Here is a 22,873-nt window from a genome sequence, read left to right as displayed (position 1 = left end):
GCAGTGGTGTGAGTGTGTCTATCTGTCTGTCTGTAAATATATATGTATGTGTGTGTGTATGTGTGTCTGTATATATGTGTGCGTGTGTGTGTGTCCGTGTGCCTCTGCGTGTCTGTGTAAATCCAGGAAGGGAACAGGCAGCAGCTTCAGCTGCCCACAGTTAAAATGGCTGCAGCCAGACTTAATGGAGCGAGATTTCTGCAGCATATTTGGCAAATATAGAATCACAGTACATATAAAATAATATGCAAAGTGGGGGCAGGGAAGCTTCAGAATGGCAAATATATTTTATTACAAATTATGTGAGCTGACTGCAGTTCCTCTTCAAGAGACAGTCTTGGAATTGTAAACATTTGTTTATATGCTGTTATTTTTCAATTAAACACCTCTGGTTTAGTTTTACTTTGTTACTGGGGTCTGACTTTACTAAAGGATTCATCTACCTCGGTCCTTCAATCTTTACATTAATGACATGGACTGTGTGACATGGGTTTAAACGGCCACATCAGCTATTCTTTTAACCAGTTCCCTATCAGGTTAAAAGAAGATGACGCCAGCAGGAACGCTGCAGAGGACGTCTGCAGAGGACGTCTGATGACGAAACGCGTACAGCGCAGTCGTGTCACTTCCGGTTCCGGCATTCTGGTGGAACGCATTGCGTTCCGGGACGCTGTTCACTGCTTGTTTTTGACTACAGCTTTGTGAGTACCCATTTTTATACAGGATGTTTGAATAAAGGCTTAAACGGTATCACAGTATTAGCCTCTTTTCTGCCCTATATGACCCTCCTGCCCCCAAACATTGTCGATTGGCTGAAGTCCACCCACGGACCATCGGATGTATTACGGCTCTTAAGGTAGAGGACCACAGGTTTCCAAATTCCTCCTGGGACACCTACATACTACGGACCCCCGAGGAAGACCCCTGATATCCCCCCCATCACAGAAGGGAGATAGGAGCCTACAGAGCGATTCCTGCTTGCCCCTAATACTGGGTATAACTACAAATATGTGGGGTGGGTATATCTGGTTGGTAGGACATTTACCTTAGGGGTCACTCAGCACCCCACCAGTTACCCACACGGGGTCACCTTAAGATTTACCCACCCGTATATTTATTCTGTTATGGACTAAACCAGTATTCACATATCACTACTGTATTACTGGCTACAAGGACTTTTATCAGCCAGCCACTTCATCATTCACTTGTGTGCACTTTATTGCACTCTATATATATATTTTTTCCATTTGTCACTTTAATTTCTTCGAGCGCCTAGACCACTTTCTATATTTTCAGTGCACTTTATTGCATTTTTGCTCGCCACTGCCACCTGCACTTTGTTTCCTTCATTTTACCTTTGTATTTTTAGTGTATTTATTTTATTGCCTGATCACAATATTTTTATATACACATTGTCACCTCAATCACGGGTTTATTGTCACACTTCAGATATAGTGTTTTATTATTTATATAATGTGGTTTTAATATATTTATTTATTGCACTGACAATACACCGAACACCATTTATATACACACCACAGTGTATTTATACATATTCATTTATCACTGTTGACACCTTAAATTCCTTACTCAAGGCAGCGCCAATTACCCCAATTTTCACTTCTACTTTACACAGTCCTCGGACCGTAGTTCAGGGTAGGCTGCAGCCTATATATTCCTTCAGATATCTTTAGCGCGGAGTTTATTCTCTTTCAAAACAATTTCAACAATGCAACCAGGAGGGGGGTCTTTGGGTGTCCTTAAGGCAGACTTTATAACTATGATCGCCCATGTCCTCAGTTGTGTCCCAACCGACTTGAAGAAATTACAAACTCACACAGTCCTACATTTTCCCCCAGGGGACCTAGGTCCTCATAGAACCTCCAATAACCATCCAAGTGGAAGCACCATATTTAATCCCCCCCCCCCCCCAAAGACCTCCTGACCCGATAAGCTGTGACAAATTTTCACTCTTTTTATATAAATCCTTAACCACAAAATACTTCCCCAATACACCTGAATACAGGATGGGAGGGAGGAGAAGCTTCCTCTTTGCCTGAGCTTTCTGGAATTAATACTCAGAATACTTTGCATGAACCACCCTTGCGTCTCCATCCCTGCCAATTCAACCTTCAACATCCAATCAGGTAAGGACTATGCTTCTTCCCCACTAAACTAACATTGTTTTTTAAAAGTATAACTAAAGGCAAAAACTTTTTTTTAGTTTTAGATAGAGTGGAGATGGATTAGAACACCTGTCAGTTTTTATTGCCGTCTATGTCCCCGTTAGAGAGCTACACCCTCTCTATTTACCTCTAACTTCCTGTTTGGCTATGGGACAGGAAGTGAAGGGAAATTTTCGCAATGGGATACAGATGGCGAAATAAAATCTTACAGGGGTTAAAACCCTTCCTTGCTCTATCCAAAAGGGGGGAAAAAAGTTTGGCCTATAGTTCTTCTTTAACCCCTCTCTGACCTGTTCCTCCTTTTAGTCATGTCTTCATGGCTAAGTTATATCAACTGCTATTCATTGGCCATTCAGGCAGTCTTGGTGGATACTGGAAGAGCAGTTGTCAGGGCTTAGCCACGAGGTCACAAAAAACAGGCCCCAGTAAAAAAATGACACTAAAACACAAAATACTGAAGAATAAACGTGGCCCTACACTAAACAGGACAGTCAGCAGCCCAGCAATGCCACGTGGGAAGTCTGAGATCTTCAGATTTCTTCAAAACTAGACTGTCAATCGAGTTGATGACTTTATAGAGTGATTCATTATTATATAGATGAATTATTGTCAAACATTCTGAAAGGGAATGTTGCAAATACCTTTTCTTTTGCATAGCAGTTGACAGGGACGTGTTGGAGGTAGAGATGTCGGTGAGCAGGCTCTCGGAACTGCCACCCAAATCACTGGAAGGAACAGCGCCATGAGTGCTGTCAGTGTCGTCTGAAGAACAAAACATCATATACAATCATATTGGTGCTTCAATGATCAGTTCATCCAAAAGTGACATTTTAGACCTCATGCACACTGGGAGTTTTTACAGCTGCTTTTAGGAGCGTCAGACGTTTTTTTTGCAGCTTAAAAATGCCCTTCCATGTTATTCTATGGCCTCATGCACACACGGGCTTTTAGAAGCTGTAAGTGGCATAGGCGTTTTCAAGATGTAAAAAAAACCCAGGCCAGCACATTCTGGAGCAGCAGTGTTAGGCTGTAAAAATGTCTGACGCTGTTAAAGGCTGCATACAGCGTTAGACCCCGTCAGACGTTTTTAAGCTGTAGTAGTTGGATTTGAGGTTGGAACATAGAAGTGGGCAGAGAAAGGCTGCAAAACACTAACGCTGCTACTGCTAAACGCGGCTAAAATGTGCATTGATGCCAATACAAAGTGCTTCTAAAAGCACGTTTTTACAGCTGCTTTTTCCTGGTGTCAGAACTGGCATTGCAGCTTGTTTTTTTTCAAATGTCCTGTGTGCATGAGGCCTTAGTTGTATGTGGTGTCTAGTCAATATTATAAAATATTTACCAAATACTATTTAATTAATTTTTAATGCTCAAAGCAAACTCCCCCATCAATCCATGTCTCCATGCTCTACTTTGAAAAACACCCCCCTATCATATCTGGGTGTGGCCATCTACATTCAGATGATTTGTTAGAGCTCTCGCTCTAATGTTCGCAGCAATACCTACCGTGTGTCGTCTGAACACCGTTTACCTATGCTTGCGTGACTTATGTATGTGTTCACTTCTGCCCGCAAACACGGAGGGATGGGGCACTTTACATTTTTTTTATTATTATTATTATTTATATTACTTTTTATTTTTTATTTTTAGCCCCCGTTCACACTAAGGCCGCCTGGTCGCCTCACAGGTCGCCTTCCATAGGGAAGCTGCGGACCCGTTCTAATAGGAGCGACACAAGTCGCTCCGACTTAGAAAAAGGGTTCGGAGCTTCTTTGGGGCGACCTGGAGGCGACCACCATAGACTTCAATGTTATAAAGTCCGTGGCGGCCGCTCCGAGGTTGCGGCACGCTGCTTGCACCGCGACCTCGGAGGTCGCGGTGCGAAGTAGCGTCGCGTGTATGTGAACGGGGCCTTACACTGTCCCTTTATGTTATTTTTTTAATCACTTTTATTCCTATAACAAGGAATGTAAACATCCCTAGTAATATAAATAAGGATGACAGGTCCTCTTTATTGAGAGATCTGGGGTCAAAAAGATTTACTTTTAAAAGCAAGATCAAAAAAAATTTTTTTTGAATGTTTGCTTTAATAAAAAAAAAAAAAAAATAGTTTACTATGGCCCGGGAAGCGGAAGTGACGTCATGACATCGTTCTGGTCCTCCAAGGGCATAGAGACGAGTGGCGGGCGTCTTGGCTTCACTCTTCTCCCACACCTGTACTTCTTTATCAGTGTCCACCAGTAAGCAGATATAGGAGGAGTCCCTTATAGTACAGTTGCACATCTCTCCCATGCAAGGAGTAAGTATCTCCAATGGTATAGAGAGGTTGGATTTATGCTTAATTTTTTGGATAGTGTAGGACCCACTGACAATGGGGTACTGTGACGTAGTGGTGGGCTTGAGCACGATATGGCCATATGGTGGTACTAAATCCCCATTTTTACTCATTTTGATTGCCTTGTTATATTTGATAGTCATTTATTTTGCACGTGTGCGCTATCCTGTGTAGTTATATATGTATATTGGTTTTTATAGCAGCACCAGCTTTAGAAATGCATGTTCAGGGTGTGCCCCCCCAACCCTTTGTTTGTTTGTTATACACTCAGTCCTGACCAGACTCCTAAGGTTGAGCGCCCCACCCTCCCACACCTGTACTTCTTTATCAGTGTCCACCAGTAAGCAGATATAGGAGGAGTCCCTTATAGTGCAGGTGCACATCTCTCGCCATGCAAGAAGTATCTCCAATGGTATAGAGAGGCTGGATTTATCCTTCATTTTTTGGATAGTGTAGGACCCACTGACAATGGGGTACATTTATGTAGTGGTGGGCTTGAGCACGATATGGCCATATGGTGGGACTAAATCCCCATTTTTACTCATTTTGATTGCCTTGTTATATTTGATAGTCATTTCTTTTGCATGTGTGAGCTATCCTCTGTAGTTATATATTCACTCTTCTCCATACCTAGCTACAGCCAGTGTTGGATCGCTCCCTATTATAAATGCTGCTGCCAGAATCATCTACCTTACCACCGATTCAGTGTCCTCCACCCCTCTTTGCCAAGCCCTCCACTGGCTTCTGATTGCCCCACATATACATTTCAAAGTACTAACTACAACATACAAAGCTATTTACATCTCTGCCCCCAGCTACATCATCAATCATGTCTCATTAGAGTTGATCCAAACCATCCTCTCCGCTCCTCTCAAGACCTCCTGCTTTCTAGCTCCCTCATCACTTCCTCGCTTGCTGGCCTTCAGCAACGTATAGGAAAAAATGCAGCACATCCAAGTCTATTCATAGAAAACACATGAAGACTAGGATTCCCAGAGTGTGTGACGTGTATAGCTATCCAGTATCCAAAAATATTAAAAGTCCATATAACTCAGAGGACACCGAAAGTGTGTTGGTATGACAAGCTGTAGATGAAAAAGTGCTCCTCCACCGACACCACAGCACACCGGGCCTCTTACCCCAAAATATGAAACACTAGAATATAGGATTGCTAGAAGCGCTCCAACACTCCTGACGACATTTCTGATTGGACAAAACGCATAGAGTGGAGCCTGGATACTACACATCACGTTTCAGCACGCGCGGACATCTTGCTGGTTAGGCGCCATCAGGCATTTGCTATTTGGCACGCTTGTTTTTATTGGAAGAATGTGAGTACATTGGAATTTTTTTTTTAATAAACCTTTGAATGTTCTAACTTACTGCACTATGAGGCGTTGTATGTTCTCATTTTGGCATACATGACTGATGGAGAGATATCCTAAAAGGGGTCAACAATATTTAGTCTGATGCAATCTCTGTTGAACAAGAGCAAGCCAGAGGAGCGTTGGAGCACTTCTAGACCACCTATGATCTAGTGGTCCATATTTTAGGGTAAGAGGCCGGATGTACTGTGGCGTCGGTGGAGGAGCACTTTTTCATCTACAGCTTTTCATACCAACACATTTTTGGTGTCCAAAAAACAACAATATCTCTCCTGCGCTCAAGTGGTATGCGGGAAGGTGAATCTTCTAGGCGGTTTTATGACACAAATGAAGTGGTCTTGCTGCCCCCCTCAGGACCAATGGTATCCAAAAGGCACTACAAGAAAACAACAAGAGAAGGGCGCACCGACCTTGTGCATTACCACTTAAAAGTTTATTAAAATCAAAGAAGGGTAGCGTACAATATACTCACAAACGTAGCATATGAACAAGCATATAGGAAATGGGCACCGCTTGCTTCCAGGACACTTCTCTACTGCTGGATAGCGTGATGGCCTCCTCAAAACCTGATGTGGCTTACGCGTTTCGAGGGAGGACCCTCTTCCTCAGAGCCAAAATCGCCACTCGAGGGTCCTCCCTCGAAACGCGTAAGCCACATCAGGTTTCGAGGACGCCATCACGCTATCCAGCAGTAGAGAAGTGTCCTGGAAGCAAGCGGTGCCCATTTCCTATATGCTTGTTCATATGCTACGTTTGTGAGTATATTGTACGCTACCCTTCTTTGATTTTAATAAACATTTAAGTGGTAATGCACAAGGTCGGTGCGCCCTTCTCTTGTTGTTTTCTTGTAGTACTTTTTTGGTGTCCTCTGTGTTATAAGGACTTTCATATTTATGGATACTGGATAGCTATTCACGTCACACACTCTTGGAATCCTAGTCTTTATGTGTTTTCTATGAATGGTGCTGCATTTTTCCTATATGTGTTTAATTTTTACCTACAATTTATACTAGCTGCAGTTTATAACCCGAGTGCAGTGAAAATTTTTTTTGTTTTATTAATATTAGCAACATGTAGCAGAGAGGGTCTCAAATGTGTAGACAGAGTCTTGAGGGGCGAAATGCAACCTGACTAGTCTGAGCCCAAATGGCAAGGTCTCCAGAATGTCCCTATCCTTTCCCTACTTGACTGGATCCTCTTCCTGCCACTAATCACTGTCCTTTTCAGATGGGTGACCTCACCCTACACTACCCGCATTTGAAAATGCGACCCAAGCCTGGGACCCAGGACCTTAAATAGGCTCTGCCTGACCCAAGGCGGCTGCTAGAGTCACAAGGGGTGGCAGCATCCAATGGCATAGCTTCCCCAGTGACCCTGAAAACCATACAGGAACTGTGTTTATCTTAACTTCCTCTCCCCCTGCAATGCCACTGTGGATGAGCGCCACCTGCAGTGGAGAACATAGACTGCACTTGCCTATAACCTTGTGCCCCACAGTTATTACCTTTTGTACCATTTGCCCCTTTCTATTACATTGTAAGCTCTCATGAGCATGGCCCTGCTAGCTCTCTTGTATTGAATTATATTGTAACTGTACTGCCTCCCTTTTTAATGTAAAGTGCTGCACAAACTGTTGTCACTGTATAAATCCTGTATAATAATAATAATATAGTTTCCATTAATGAGAACTCTATAAATGGAGGAGGATCGGGGCCAGGACAAGATCATCCAACAACCAGGAAAAAAGATGGCAAAAGTACGATTTAATTCATTTTTAATACTTAAAGCAAACTCTTCCATCCATCCATGTCACCAAGCTCTATTTTGCTGAGAATTCACAACAACCCCTAGCACTTCTGACTGTGGCCATCTTGAGTAAGGGCAGATGATTGACATAGCTTTTACTTCATGGAATCCATTTGCCCTTAGCTCAGGCATGCAGGCAGGAGGGTGTGCTTAGCTGAGAAAACCCATCCTTCCCTTCTGAAGACTCCTGGGATGTATGACATAATTTGCCTAGGTCTCAAAACCAGGAAGTAAGTCATGCCTGTACGTGATTTCGTGCAGTGACAGGGCACCGCTAGGACCCAGCAATCTTTCTCAGGAGAGGAAGAACAGCGGTATGCCTATGTAAACAAGGCAGACCATCGTTCTGTGAGAGGGGAAGACAGAGATCTTGTGTTTTTGCTAAGCAGGAACATGGATCTCTGTCTCCCTCCAGTAAAAGCACCTCCCTCACGCAGTTAGAAAGCACTCCCTAGGAGCACACTTAACCCTTTGATTGCCCCTGATGTTATTGCCTTCCCTGTCAGTGTTATTAGTACAGTGACGGTGCATTTTTTTTTTAGCACTAATCACTGTATTAGTGTCACTGGTCCCCAAAAAGTGTCAAAAGTGACAGTTAGGTGTCCGAATTGCCTGCTGCAATTTAACAGTTCCGCTAAAAATCAGTGATCGCCACCATTACCAGTGAAAAAATACCTTTGTGCAAACCAATCAATATACGCTTATTGTGATTTTTTGTTACCAAAAACATGTAGTAGATTACAGATTGGCCTAAACTAATGAATACATTTGTTTTTGTTTTTTATTAGATGTGTTTTATAGCATAAAGTAAAAAAATATATATATTTTTTTGTTCATAGCACAAAAAATTAAAACCACAGAGGTGATCAAACACTGCCAAAATAAAGCTCTGTTTGTGGGGGGAAGAGGACATCAATGTTATTTGGGTACAGCGTCGCACGTCCGCGCAATTGTCAGTTAAAGAAATGCAATGCTGTATCGCAGAATATGGCCTGGCCATGAACGAGGGTAAAACCTTCCGGGGCTGAAGTGGTAAATAAGTATTATGTGTTAAATTAAAATGTCTTTAATTTTGTATCTCTTTATGCTCCCTTGACTTAGAATATATTACAGTATGGAAGTATAGTATATAGGATGGAAGTACAGTATATAGGATGGAAGTGTGGGCCCTTTGCATTGTTTGCTATATTATAGTACGCGGTGGATAACACACAAGTAGAGCTTATGCTTACTTGCTTTGCTTTGTGCAAAAGTTTAATTCTGTCCTTTGATGGAGAGATTTCTTTGATTAGCTGAGGAGGAAATATAATGTTCCCATAATCTTGATCCGGCTCTATTCTGAGTTGTTCTTTGTTTATTTAATAGGCCTTACCTAGTGCACCCTTGTTTGCAAACGTCAATCCCTTGTCACCTTTCTTCTTTTTCTTCAGGTGCAGACCAGAGAACAGACCCTTTCTGGAAAGGAAGACAAGAGGAAATAATTGGAGATATTTCCAGGAAATTGCATTTTTATATGATATATTTAAAAAAAAAAAAATATATATATATATATATATATATATACAGTATATATATATATATACAAACACACATATATATATATATATATAAATATATATATACCATATATATATAAATATATAAATATATATATATATATATATATATATATATATATATATATATATATATATATATATATATATATATATATATATATATATATATGGTTTGTTGTTACCAACATGTGGTGAAAGTTTCATGTCAATAGCGCCTTTAGAAATATATTGACCTAGAAAAATGGTAACGTGTTCAATACTTATTTTACCCGCTGTATATATATATATATATATATATATATATATATGCTGTATATACCACATATATATTTTTTTAACCAGAGTTTAGTGTCATTTTAATGATCACAGAGCACAGAATTAACAGTTTCAATTATTACTTAGCTCTTTTACAATATATATATATATATATATATATATATATATATATATATATATATATATATATAATTATTATAATTTATATATATATTGTAATTTTATATATATATATGTATATATATATATATATATATATATATATATAATTATAATTTATATATATATTATAATTATATATATATATATATATATATATAGTAAAAGAGCTAAATAATAAGAGAAACTGTTAATTCTGTGCTCTGCGATCCTTAAAATGACACTAAACTCTGGTTATAAAAATATGTATATGTGGTATATACAGCATATATATATATATATATATATATATATATATATATATATATATATATATATATATACAGCGGGTAAAATAAGTATTGAACAGGTTACCATTTTTCTAAGTCAATACATTTCTAAAGGCACTATTGACATGAAACTTTCACCACATGTTGGTAACAACCCATGCAATCCATACACACAAAGACACCAAAACAAATAAGTTCAGAAATGAAGTTATGTGTAATAAAATGGAATGACACACAGAAAAAGTATTGAACTCATGAAGAAAGGGAGGTGCAAAAATGGAAATCCAAGACACCAGCTGAAATCTATCAGTAATTAGATAGCAATCCTGCCCCTTGTCCATGAATTAATTTTAGCTGGTTCAGGCTCAACTGATGGCCTGTAAAAAGGTGTCTCGTTGCCAAGGTGTCACACAAGAAACATATCATAATGGGTAAAAGCAAAGCGCTCTCTATTGTTGCAAAACAATCTGATAGTATTGGTTACAGAAGGATTTTTAAACTTCTGAATGTTCCAGTGAGCACTGTTGGGGCCATAATCCGGAAGTGGAAAAAGCATAATTTCACCATAAACCAGCCATGACCACTTATTTTGCACGCTGAATATTCTAACTTTAAAAATCTTCCTTTTATTTCTTCCTCCAAATCTTCAAATACTCTCTGTTTATTTTTTATTTTATTTTTTGCTGCTATAATCTGACTTTCTGTTAGAGGGTGGCTACATCCTTCTCCATGGATCCAGTGTTTGTAGGAATGTAGCCATCCTCTCATGCTCCCTCCTGAAAGGACTATGGACTATGGGATTTGTAGTATGCATAGAGCAGTGCACATAACTGCAGGCTGGGTTTTGAATCATGAGTCAGGGTTTCAGACCACCTGAAACCTGGACACATTATTCAGACAGGACTGTGTCTCCCCAAGTAACTGAGTACCAGAACCACTAAGTGCACAGGTGTGTGCATGGGTTGGGTGTGCCTGGGCACACCCTAATCATCAGGGTATCCAACTGTCCAGAGAACTGGCTGCAGTTGTCTAAGCTGAGCATCTTTGACACTCTCTCTTACACTGCTCAGAGCCAGTACAGTTCCCTTCTCCCCTCACAGACAGAAAAGGAGAGAGAGAGCGCTCTATCTACTCTTCCTCCTCCTGCCCCTACCCCTCTGTGTCTGCCCACCCACACTCCCCAGCATGCTGTGTCTCAAAAAAGAGATGTGTGGGTGGGAAATTTGAAGCCCAGAAACCGGAAATTACATTGTGGATGAAAGGTGCCGATGCCTGAGCCTCCATCCTTGGGTGAGTGAGCTCACCATCCACTGTCTGTGACTGAAGTCTCCCCCCTCCCTTCTCTCTCCTGCCTCCGAGTGAGTGAGTACACTAAGGTAAGGGGGACTCAGATGTAATGGGTGATCTGCAGACTCTAAAGTAAGGGGGGGTTTTGGGAACCCTGATTAAAGGGGGAATGCTGGGAACTTTGATGTAAGATAGGGCTTTGGTGAGCAGCAAACCCCTTGCATTAGAGCTCCTGTTTACACCAGTCCACAGCATTCCCCCTTAAATAAAGATTTTGCAGTGCACCGCTAAAGAGGTTTGGCTTTGGCTTGAAGAAAAGGTGACAACCCTTTCGGGGACCCCCAGGTAACCAGAACTGGTGTTCCCATTGGAAGATTTCCCCTCTATTACTTTTCTTGGGACAACCCAAATTGTTTGATTTTCCTTTTACTTTCACTTTTAATTATAATCAGGGCCGGTGCTAGACTATTTTACGCCCTAGGCAAGACCAGCTACTTGCGCCCCTGCCCCCAAAAAAATTAAATAAAAAGGGAAAGGGTTAAAAACTCCTCTATGTCACACCAATTTTCCACTTCCTCCCTCTGTGGCCGCGGCCCGCGTCGTCACTTCTGGTTTGCAATGATTCCTGGGAGCTGAACGTCATTGCTCCCAGGAATCAATGCAAAGGCACCGGCCCGCTCGTCACTTCCGGTGCGGCGCCGCATTCCCTGCTAAACAGCTTCTGGGCATGCCCAGAAGCTGTGGAGGAATGCGGCGCAGCACCGGAAGTGACGAGAGGGGCCGGTGAAGGCGCATTCTGGGAGAAGAAGACGCGGAAGAGGACGCAGAAGAGGATCGCGCTGGCTTCAGCTGCCCACAACAGAGATGGCAACGCTGGAGAAGAAATTTTAAAAGTGAGTATTTCTTCTTGCAGGTAAGTGCGAACCGGGACAGATCAGAGGCTAGAAATTGTGGAATGTACTAGCCCTGACTGTCCCGGGGGTATGTTCATTGAAAAAACGATTCTGTGCCCGGAACTCCGCTTTAATACCGACCCAGGGAAATTAACAGCTGCCCACCAGCTCAGTGCAGATAGTCACTTCCTGCCCCGGGTTTTCACCACTCAGCTCCAGCCAAAGAGGATCATCATGCAGGCAGCACTCCTGTGGGCTCCCTTCCTGCCTCTTGGGCCCCCCCCAACAGTGGTGGAAAGCCAGGGCCTGGTAGTTCAGCCACTGCCCCAGACACCTGGCATCTTCCTCTGTCCATTCTTCCTCCCCCACTGCCGCCCCCTCCCCTCAGCTCACAAGGATCATTCATGATGGACAGAGAGTGACGACTCATGGCTGCACCCCTAGGTTGCAATGCGCCCTAGGCGGCTGCCTAGTTTGCCTAGTGGAAGCACCGGCTCTGATTATAATGGTAATTGACAAATTGAGGTCAGTTTGTAAGTTGGAGACATCCTGTAAGGAAGTTATTTCACTACATAGCTTGACTAAAATTGTACTTTTAATCCCAGACTCTATATCATTTATAAAGATAATAAAAAATAAGGGTCCCAACACTGAACCTTGGGGTACACCACTGATAACCTTAGACCATTCAGAGTAAGAATCATTTACCACTACTCTCTGAATTCTATCTTTTAGCCAATTTTCTATCCATTTACAAACTGATGTTTCCAAGCCTGTAGACTTTAGATTTTAAGCTGTTATAGCTTCAAAGGGTGGGCCATCTCAATATTAAACCCTACGCACTAAGACTGGTGTAGCACCCTCCTAGTTAGGTGTTAGAATTAGTGTATATAGTTTTTGGTTTCTCTGCCAAACAGGGAGACAGTCAGGCAAATGTGTGAGCTGTCTGTTTAACAGAGAGCTGTAATTGTTTAGCAGAGGCTTCTCAGTGTGCTCTGGTGCTGCTCTTGATGTTTCTCATTGATCCAATAGCTATGGAGTATATTGGACAGTGGGTGGAAACCTGGCAGATGAGAGCACGGGAAGTCTATACAACCCTGGCCAATTAGAAGGGGATGAGCACCAAGGCATGCTGGGTGACTGTATTTATGTCTGAGGAGCACATCTGCTATTGGTCTAGTCCAGCCCACCTCTACAGGGAGAGGTCCATATGGGGAGATGGCTGCTGCCTCTCCCCAGCACAGGCTGTCATACGGCCTCAGGTGGGTGACCTGAGGGCCTGAAATACTGAAGATGAAACCCATGGTTCTTTTGCAAGCTGACTGAGGGGGGATGTCCACAGATCCTGTCTGGTATCATGGACGAAGGTGACCTGCGGCCAGGGCCTTGTGAGTACAGACCTCCTAAAGGGATCCTAAAGACCGTTTTTGCTAAAATCCCCCTCTTTGTGCTAGAAATAAGTATACTGGTTGTAGCATTGTCACTGTCTAACGCTGTGTGTTGACTTCTTAGGCTGACCTCTAAATACCTGCAGACAGTTGCTGGGGATTTTTCACATATCCCTCCTTACTCCTGTTTGCTCGTTACTCATTAAACAGTCCAGGGTATTTTTATATTTATTGTGGAACTTGGATGGGAGAAGGGAATAGTGGGATATTCCAACTGAACTATTCACAGTAGATAAGGACAACTCTCACTTGGCCTCACCAGGTTATTTGTGGAAGCAGGCACACTGCTTTGACCAAACTGCCACTTGTATAGAAGAATTCATTCTTCTTGCTCTCTCTACAAGCAGACTTGATACAACTACTTTATCTTCAGGACACTCTCTAGCATCCCCTTGACTGACACCCATCCCTAACTCTTCTACTTGAAGGGATGACCCTCACAGAACAGGCACTATGACACAGATCTCACTTTAAAAATATTCAGATCCTTTCCTGTGTCTCCCATTCAGTCAGCTCTGCAGGACATCTGGGTTCAGCTCCTTTCTAACTTCTTAGGCCCTCAGATAGACCACCCAAGGCTGTATGGCAGCTTCTACAGAGGATGGGCAGCTGCCCCCTCCCTCCGGGACCCCGCTCTCCAGCCGAAGACCCTGAGCACATGTGCCTTTGTCATTTATACAGTCACTTAGCATGCACGAGGCACTTTCCTCTGCCAATCACCAGGGCTGTAACAATGCCTGTGCCCTCACTTGTCAGGTCTCCTCCCACTGTCCAATATGCCTCCCTATTGGACCGGTGTGAAACATTCAGACAAGCTGAGCTGCACCTGAGCACCATGAGCAGACCCTACCTCTATAGCACTATAAATTTACTTGGCAATCTTCCTGATAAGCAGAAACTATACTCTCTTCTAGCACCCACCTAGGAGTACATGGGTGTAAGCTAAAGGGGCACTTGCTAGTGTCTTGAAGAAGCAAAGTCCATCACATTCCTTCTGCTACAAAAGGACTTGCTTTGTTCTGTACAGGCTGCTGCATAGTTTTCCTGACAGTCTGCTACACAGTTCTATTGAAATATTGAAGTCGTCCTCGCTTGTGAATAGTTAATTTGAAATATCCTACTAAATCACTTCTCCTATTCAAGTTCTCCAAATAAAATACAAAAAAACACATCCTCTAGACTGGTTATTAGGGACAACGAGTGGAAGAGTGTGTGCACCTGGCTGTTTGAAAATACCCTATGACTGGCTGTGGATTAATCAGTGAGGGACCCAGGAACAATTATTCCAACGACTCCTGCGGGGGTAGCACTACACTGGGATACCATTAAAGTTCATGTGTGTGTAAAGGCAGGTGTCCCAAAACTTTTTGTAATATAGTGTATATCATGTGTGGCCCCTTGGTGATGTTGGAGGCCACATCTGAGGCCCCTAACACCTTGTAAGTTGATCACTACTGATCTAGAATTTTGCAGTGTGGTAAAATGAGGTAAAATACAAATTTACAGTTTGTTGTGGTGCAATAAATTGGTACAAATTTACCACAATGCAGATTATTGTGGTGCAATATATTGAAAACAGCACCCAAATATACTGCACTATAGCAAGAAGCCCACCACAATGCAAATGTTATGCATTGCAATACAGTATTAAAAAAAAGGTGCCTGTCTGATTTTTAATTTTTTTGCATGAGGTGTGGTACCATCCCATTCAAAATTTAAAGTACACTCTAAAGCAAAACTTTTTTATTTTTTTTACACCCCCGTCAGTTTTTTTTGCTTTTTGTGTCCCATTGGCTGGATTTCTTATTAGGGTCCCGGCTGACTCCATTTTTCTCAGTGGGGATCGCTCCACCAATCCCCGCTGAGCAGGCAGATGACAGCTCCGTCTCCGCTTACTTTGCAGAGACGGACCTGTCAGATCCCCGCTCTCCTCTATGGGAGATCGGATGAAAACGGACTGCCTGTCCGTTTTCATCTGTTCCTATCCGATCCGATCGTCCAGACTGATGGAAAACGACATCCGCTGCTCTATAGGGGTGCATGGAGCATCCGATCAGGTCCGACTGAAAAGCTGACAGGCGGACCTGATCGGAAAGCCTGTGTGAAAGGGGCCTTACTGTTCAGAAGACACAACAGGATATAAATGGAAATTTCTCCAAAGTAAGGGAAATCCTCTCTTACATAGTTGTCACTGGAACAGGTGAACTCATTGGAAGATCCTTAGCAAAATTGTAGGAAGGCGCCTGGCTCTTTTTAAAGATATATCTGAACCTGCTGCCCTTTTAATTGTGAAAACAATATAAAATATGGGACGTAGATGAAAAAGGCGCTGGTGATCTTTTATATTTACTGGAATAAAACTTGTTCAGGGTAGCACGTGTATTAAATATGTATTAAAGTGCTTATTAGTGAATAAATTATTAAAGGTAATAAATATATTTTAAAGTGCACAACTCAAAATTAAAAAATATTTCTGTTGCTTATTAGTAAATAAATATATAAATAGTTATATATAAATAAATAAATAAATATATTGTACATGCAACAAGCAAATCAATTATATAAATATATATTATTCCGTGCAGCAAGCAAATAAAAGTGCTTAATAGTGCGTGCATAAAAATCTCATCAAATATAAACGGATATATTCGTGCTCTCCAGTGAGAAATAGTTATATAGCAAGTGTCTCTGCAATTCGTGCAAAAAATATGCTCCTTAAAGTGCTTCAGGTGGTGGGGTGTGACACACGTGGCCTCTTACCAGCTTCCAATGAGTCACAATGACTCCCAACGCCTGTGATCCCTTTAATTGGGTGGATCAGACCTCTCCTCGATATCTTTTGGGATGGATATCTGCTCCTACATTAGGCATGTATGGACCATATAGTCCGCATAAAGATAAACAAAAAAAGCCTCCAATAGTGAAATATTGTATGCTTTATTTGAAAATTACTAAAAAGGTATACAGTTGGTCCCTTACTATTAGTTGTGCCCTCCTGGCACTGGGCAATTCGGCAGTACACAAAATCTTTCAGTAGTGGGGAATCGTATCCGAGGATCTGCAGCTTCCTCTTAGTTTTCCTCTCACTGTGCTGTGTGCGGCGGTCGGCGAGCGTCCCTGCCTCTGCTACGAATGCCTGTGTATTTTGCTTCCGGGTTTGTCAGTAACCACAATGCATTTCGCATCTGTGCGTCATCAGGCGGCCTGAAAACTAAGAGGAAGCTGCAGATCCTCGGATACGATTCCCCACTACTGAAAGATTTTGTGTACTGCCGAATTGCCCAGTGCCAGGAGGGCACAACTAATAGTAAGGGACCAACTGTATACCTTTTTAGTAATTTTCAAATAAAGCATACAATATTTCACTATTGGAGGCTTTTTTTGTTTATCTTTATGCGGACTATATGGTCCATACATGCCTAATGTAGGAGCAGATATCCATCCCAAAAGATATCGAGGAGAGGTCTGATCCACCCAATTAAAGGGATCACAGGCGTTGGGAGTCATTGTGACTCATTGGAAGCTGGTAAGAGGCCACGTGTGTCACACCCCACCACCTGAAGCACTTTAAGGAGCATATTTTTTGCACGAATTGCAGAGACACTTGCTATATAACTATTTCTCACTGGAGAGCACGAATATATCCGTTTATATTTGATGAGATTTTTATGCACGCACTATTAAGCACTTTTATTTGCTTGCTGCACGGAATAATATATATTTATATAATTAATTTGCTTGTTGCATGTACAATATATTTATTTATTTATTTATATATAACTATTTATATATTTATTTACTAATAAGCAACAGAAATATTTTTTAATTTTGAGTTGTGCACTTTAAAATATATTTATTACCTTTAATAATTTATTCACTAATAAGCACTTTAATACATATTTAATACACGTGCTACCCTGAACAAGTTTTATTCCAGTAAATATAAAAGATCACCAGCGCCTTTTTCATCTACGTCCCATTGGAAGATCCTGTTCTGGTTTCCTCTATAAAATAGAGAGGGTGAATATTCCTAGTAAGGGATACTTTCCCACACTTTCCAAAGCCCGGTGATACTTTATCTTTGTTTCTCCTCATACCTGTGTGCCCCCACTCATCACTCCCCAGGCCCAGATGTGACAAATGAATGTCCATGGTGATTATACCCCTAACTGGACCCACAAATGGAAATCCTTTAACAAAAATCTACTACTTGTGTTTGGCGTGCTGGCTCTTTACCATAGGTAAACAAATCCTAGAGCTCACCTGTGGCGATGCGGACTGCTCTCGGCTGAGTCCATACTGTGCAGGGATGCTAGGAGGAAAATGCCATTGACCTGCGGAGAGCTCCTGCTGTCTCTGTACCTGTCTGCATATGAGATACTCCAGCTACCTCCCAGATGTGACTTATCAGGTATGCAAACAGTAGCGAAGTACTGAAATCAGTCCACACAGTGCAAACAGTCCCTTCCCTAATGCCATTCCCATAAGTAGGTGTCCAGATTTCACCTGAACAATAAAAAAAGCTTTGCCCTGAGAACAAGTTTCATTCTGGTTATCAAAAGTTTATTTTATAAATTATTTTAAGGGATGCATCCTCTCATAAAAGCTCTTTCAGTTTTGGGAGGATGCCAGCAATTTGCAACTATTTTAGTGTCCTGCAAGCTCTTGTTGCATTTTTAGGGACCCTGCCTTATAGAAGTGTAGCACTACCCCTGTAGGTGTTGCCAGGGTTCCCCACTGCTGCACAGCCAGTCACACAGCTTTTTTTTTTTTTTGCATCCAGATTAAGAAAACAGTCTTTGGCTTGTTTTTGTTGTTTTATTAGAGGATGATAACTTTTGTAGCACCCTCCTAGGTAGGTGCTAGAGAGAGAGTATGTTTTTTGAATCCTGTCTGCTTATCAGAAAGATACTAGGTAAACATATATTGTTCTCTGCCTACCAGAGAGCAGGATCTGTTAGTGAGGTCTGCTCAATGTGCTCAGGTGCAACTCAGTCTGTCTGCAGAGTGTTTCACACTGGTCCAACAGGGAGGCATATTGGACAGTGGGAGGAAACCTGACAAATGAGTGCACAGGCATTTAGTACAGCCCTGGTGATCTGGCAGAAGAAAGTGCCTGGGTGCATGCTGGGATACTGTATAAATGCCAGGAGCACATGTGCTCGGCATCTTTCGTCTGGATAGCGGAGTCCCGGAGGAGGGGACGGTAGCCTCCTCCTCTGTTGAGGTGCCATGCGGCCTCAGGTAGTCAACCTGAGGGCAGGGATAGGCCCGGACCAAGGCTGTGGTCCAGGCCACTAAGGTCTTTCCAAAGTGCAGACCTTAGTGAAGACACCAAGGTACATTTAAAATTAAAACCATCAAAAAAAAAAAAAAAACACTCTGTCTACTCTCTGGCCTGGTTCTACAAGTACAAATAAATTTAAAATAACATTTATGTAAAGACTGCTTGTGGTATACTGTTATAAAATGTTAAAAAGATCTTCAAAATTCAAACAGGATCCCCCGTTAGAGCAGGCCAGGGTCCTTATCGATTCCCCCTTTAGAGCAGGGTCCCCATAAATCCCCCTTTAGAGCAGGGTCCCCCATAGATCCCCTTTAGAGCAGGCCACATAGAGTCCTCCATAGATCCCACTTTAGAGCAGGCCAGGCAGGGTTCCCCATATATTCCCCTTTAGAGCAGGCAAGGCACTAGGCAGAGTCCAACCATAGATCTCCTTCTCCTTTAATGATCCCTTTCCCGATTTTAAATTCTGGACTCGCTGTTATAGGAGGACACATACTCACAATGCAGAACGAATGAAGAGTTGACTTACTCACGTCTCTCATGAGAAGCTGGAGCCTGGGCGGTATGGGGCATGCTGCGCACTGCTGAAACCGGTCATGGCAAGCACGAGCAGCAGGTTAGAGGAGGAGCTTGTATGTTCCTTCCGTTCTCCTTCTCCGAGTCCTCCGCTCTGAAGGACTCAGGGCCTGGGGGCGGGGCAACCAATGCGCAAGGGGCAATTTGAGCAATAGTGGACCTGATTGGCTAGGACGTTGGCACGGTCCTTCCAGCCAGCAGGCAGTGGCATGAGAGGTGGAAGTCAGCTGTGACTGTCACTGACTGTGCTGCCACTGCGGACCCTGCAAGGACCGCTCACGGACACCAGTGTCCGTGTACGGACACCTTGCCGATCCCTGCCTGAGGGCCTAAGGAGCTAGAGAGGAACTGAACTCAGAGGTCCTGTAAAGCTGACTGGAAGGGGGAGACACTGAAGGATCTGATTCTGGAGTACATAGATCTGTGTTAAGGGGCCTGACCTGAAGGGGGCCATCTCTGCAGCCAGGAGAGTCAGTGGATGAGTGTCAAGGGGATGCTTGCGAGTGTCCTAAAGATCATGTAGATCCCCAAGTTTATTGCTGGAGAATGAGCAAGGAGACTTAACCATTTCCATACATGTGGCAGTATTGTTTAAGCAGTGTGACTGCTTCCACAAGCAACCTGGTGAGGCCAAGTGAGAGTTGTCCTTATCCAATGTACATAGTTCCATTTGGAGTATCCCACTATTCCCTTCTCTCATCCAAGTTCCACAATAAATACCAATACCTCTGGACTGTTTATTGAGCAACAGGTCACTGGCTTAGCTCTGCTGGATTCACGGCTTAGGAGCTAACAGTCTTTTTGTTGCTTAGCAACAGCCCATTACAGGCTAGGAACTCTCAGTCCCTTTAGAAAAGTAGCACATGTGGAGTCCACTTCTGCAGAAACTGCTAGCCAACCTGGATGCCACCAGCCCACCTGGCTGCTTTTTCTTCCCAGTCCTTCTGACTGGCACTCTGCACCAGTTCATCCCAACTGGCACACTGGAGATTCCCTTGGGCAAGGTTAGATGAAGACTTAAGCACACCGCTGTCTTCAAAAGAGACCTGCTACAGCTGGCAGACTCTCCCCTTGTCTGTCCCTGCACCATGTTGATCTACTCACTCTGTTTCTCTTTGCTCCTGCTGGCTCTCTGGAAAGCTTTCATCCAACTGCCTCCTGTGGTAGGATCCTTCCAGGCCAGCCACCCAAGCTCCGGTCTGAGGTAAACACCTCCCCGGCAGGGGTCCCCTTAAGAGCCACTGACAGACTACCTCAGCACTGCTTCTCCATCTTCCACCCAACTTTCCCTGCTGGCATGGCTCATCCAATATTTAACCACTTAAGGCCCGGAAGATTTTACCCCCTTCCTGACCAGGGGTTTTTTTGCGATTTTTTACTGCGTTTAACGGACAATTGTGCGGTCGTGCGACGCTGTACCTAAACTAATTTGACGTCCTTTTTTTCCCCACAAACAGAGCTTTCTTTTGGTGGTATTTGATTACCTGTGCGACTTTTACTTTTTGCGCTATAAACAAAAAAAGAGCGTAAATTTTTCAAAAATAACAATATTTTTCACTTTTTTTTATATGAAATTCCCCCAAAAAAATGTAAAAATCTAAATTTTTTAACATTTTTGGCCAATTTGTTTTCTGCTACATATGTTTGGTAAAAAAAATCGCAAAAAGCGTATTTTGATTGGTTTGCGCAAAAGTTATTGCGTTTACTAACTAAGGGAAAGATTTCTGTCATTTTTGGTGTTTTTTTTAACGCGTAATGGCGGCGATCTGCGATTTATTTTGCGGTACTGCGACATTGCGGCGGACAGATCGGACCCTTGACTGACATTTTTGACACTTTTGGGGTTACCAGTGACATTACTGCAGTAATCAGTGTTATACATATGCACTGTTACTGCAAAATGACACTGGCAGGGAAGGGGTTAACTTTATTGGGGAAGGAGGGATTAAGTGTGTCCCTAGGGGCGTGCTTTTTACTGTGATTGGCTGTGGCTACTAGTGTAGGAACAGTGATCAACGGTCCTACATAGTAGAACCGTATGATCACTGTTTCTACACAGGGGAGAATGACAGGCGGCTTGTTTACATCAGCCGCCTGACTTTCTCCCTCTGCACCGACGATCGGCGAGTGACCGGTGGACATCGGGTCCGCCGGTCACACGCACTGACTTCCCTGTGAACGAGCCGCGGCGGGCGCGCGCTCGCCCGCTATTGGCTCACAAGGAAGTGACAGGCAAGTGACGTATCGGTACGTCACTTTGCCTGGCCGGGGCTGACCGCCGCAGTATATAGTCGTGCGGCGGTCGGCAACCGGTTAAAGGCTCCTTGGTTCTCTGCCAGGACCTCCAAATATGCAGAACAACCCCCCCTAGCCTCCCCCACTAACTTCTAGAACATTCTCCAATATTCTACAACCAGGAAAGGCACCAGAGAGCTGTCTAGATGAGTCATCTAGCCCTAACCTCTAATGACCCTGACCCAGATTCAGGGATTTAGGTTTATCCCTGGACCAGAGTATGGTTTGCCTGTACTACTGCTAGTAGTACACTAGAGGGTGCTACGGAAGAATTCAAAATCCTTCAAGAAGATTTCTGCAATGAGGCTCATGATCTCTCTGGTGTTCCTACTGGAGCACCCGCTACTAGTGATGGGCTCGGGCGTGTTCGGATCGAGTCCACCAGGAAGCCGTCACTGCACACCACCAATAATAGGCAGTAAGGCACTTTCTGATCAGCAGCTGCACATACACATGCTGCCCATGACTGGCAGTGTGCAGTGCCAGCTTCCTGGCTGGCTCGACCAGTGGTGTAATAGCATTGTCACTGGAGACACAGCAGCAGGAGAATGAAGAAAGCTTCCAATTGTCTCTGGACCACTAAGATAATTTGCTCACTGCCCCATCACTGTGAGATAGAAGTAGCAGGGGCCAGAGAAGGAATAATAGGAGGAGGGTTGGGGGTGCTGCTAGTGGGGTTGTGCTGTTGGTGGTGGGGAGAAGGAGGGTTGGCAGTTCTGGGGGTGGTAGTTTGGAAATCAGATGCCTAATGTATGCACCTTTAAAGCCCAAAGGAGCTCCTTGGATTTTGCACCCCTCTATATATCTGGGCTGTGAAAAAAATCTCACATATGTGTTATTCTCATACTTTGGAGACATAGCAGAATGTGTTTTGGGGTGTAATTATACGTATACCTGTGCTTTGTGTGAGAAATAACTTAAAATACCAACTTTGTGAAAAAAAATGTAATTTCTGCATCTTGCAAAAAATATTGACAAAAAATATACAACTTAAAAAAAACTCACTATACTTCTTACTAAATACCTTGGACTGTCCTCTTTCCATAAATGGGCCATTTGGGGGGGTATTTGTACTGTCCTGGAATTTTGGGTTCTCATGAAATGAGATAGGC

At 43.0% G+C, this 22,873-nt stretch overlaps 1 protein-coding gene across 1 annotated transcript in view; it reads right to left on the bottom strand.

The window, feature by feature from the left end:
- Window positions 1–22,873, bottom strand: part of FER1L6 (fer-1 like family member 6) — a gene marked incomplete at its 5' end in the record, with an annotated part of 316,530 nt that overhangs the window by 234,543 nt on the left and 59,114 nt on the right. Inside the window, 2 exons of the mRNA XM_082257934.1 lie at window positions 2,828–2,948; window positions 9,085–9,167. Coding sequence (XP_082114060.1) covers window positions 2,828–2,948; window positions 9,085–9,167 — 204 coding nt within the window. The remainder of the gene's footprint in view (window positions 1–2,827; window positions 2,949–9,084; window positions 9,168–22,873) is intronic.

Source organism: Pelophylax lessonae (genome assembly GCF_965119305.1).
Source record: "Pelophylax lessonae genome assembly, chromosome: 5".
Lineage (NCBI taxonomy): Eukaryota > Metazoa > Chordata > Amphibia > Anura > Ranidae > Pelophylax > Pelophylax lessonae.
The sequence above is the reverse complement of the archived record's forward strand: the minus strand, read 5'-3'. Positions and strand labels throughout refer to the sequence as shown.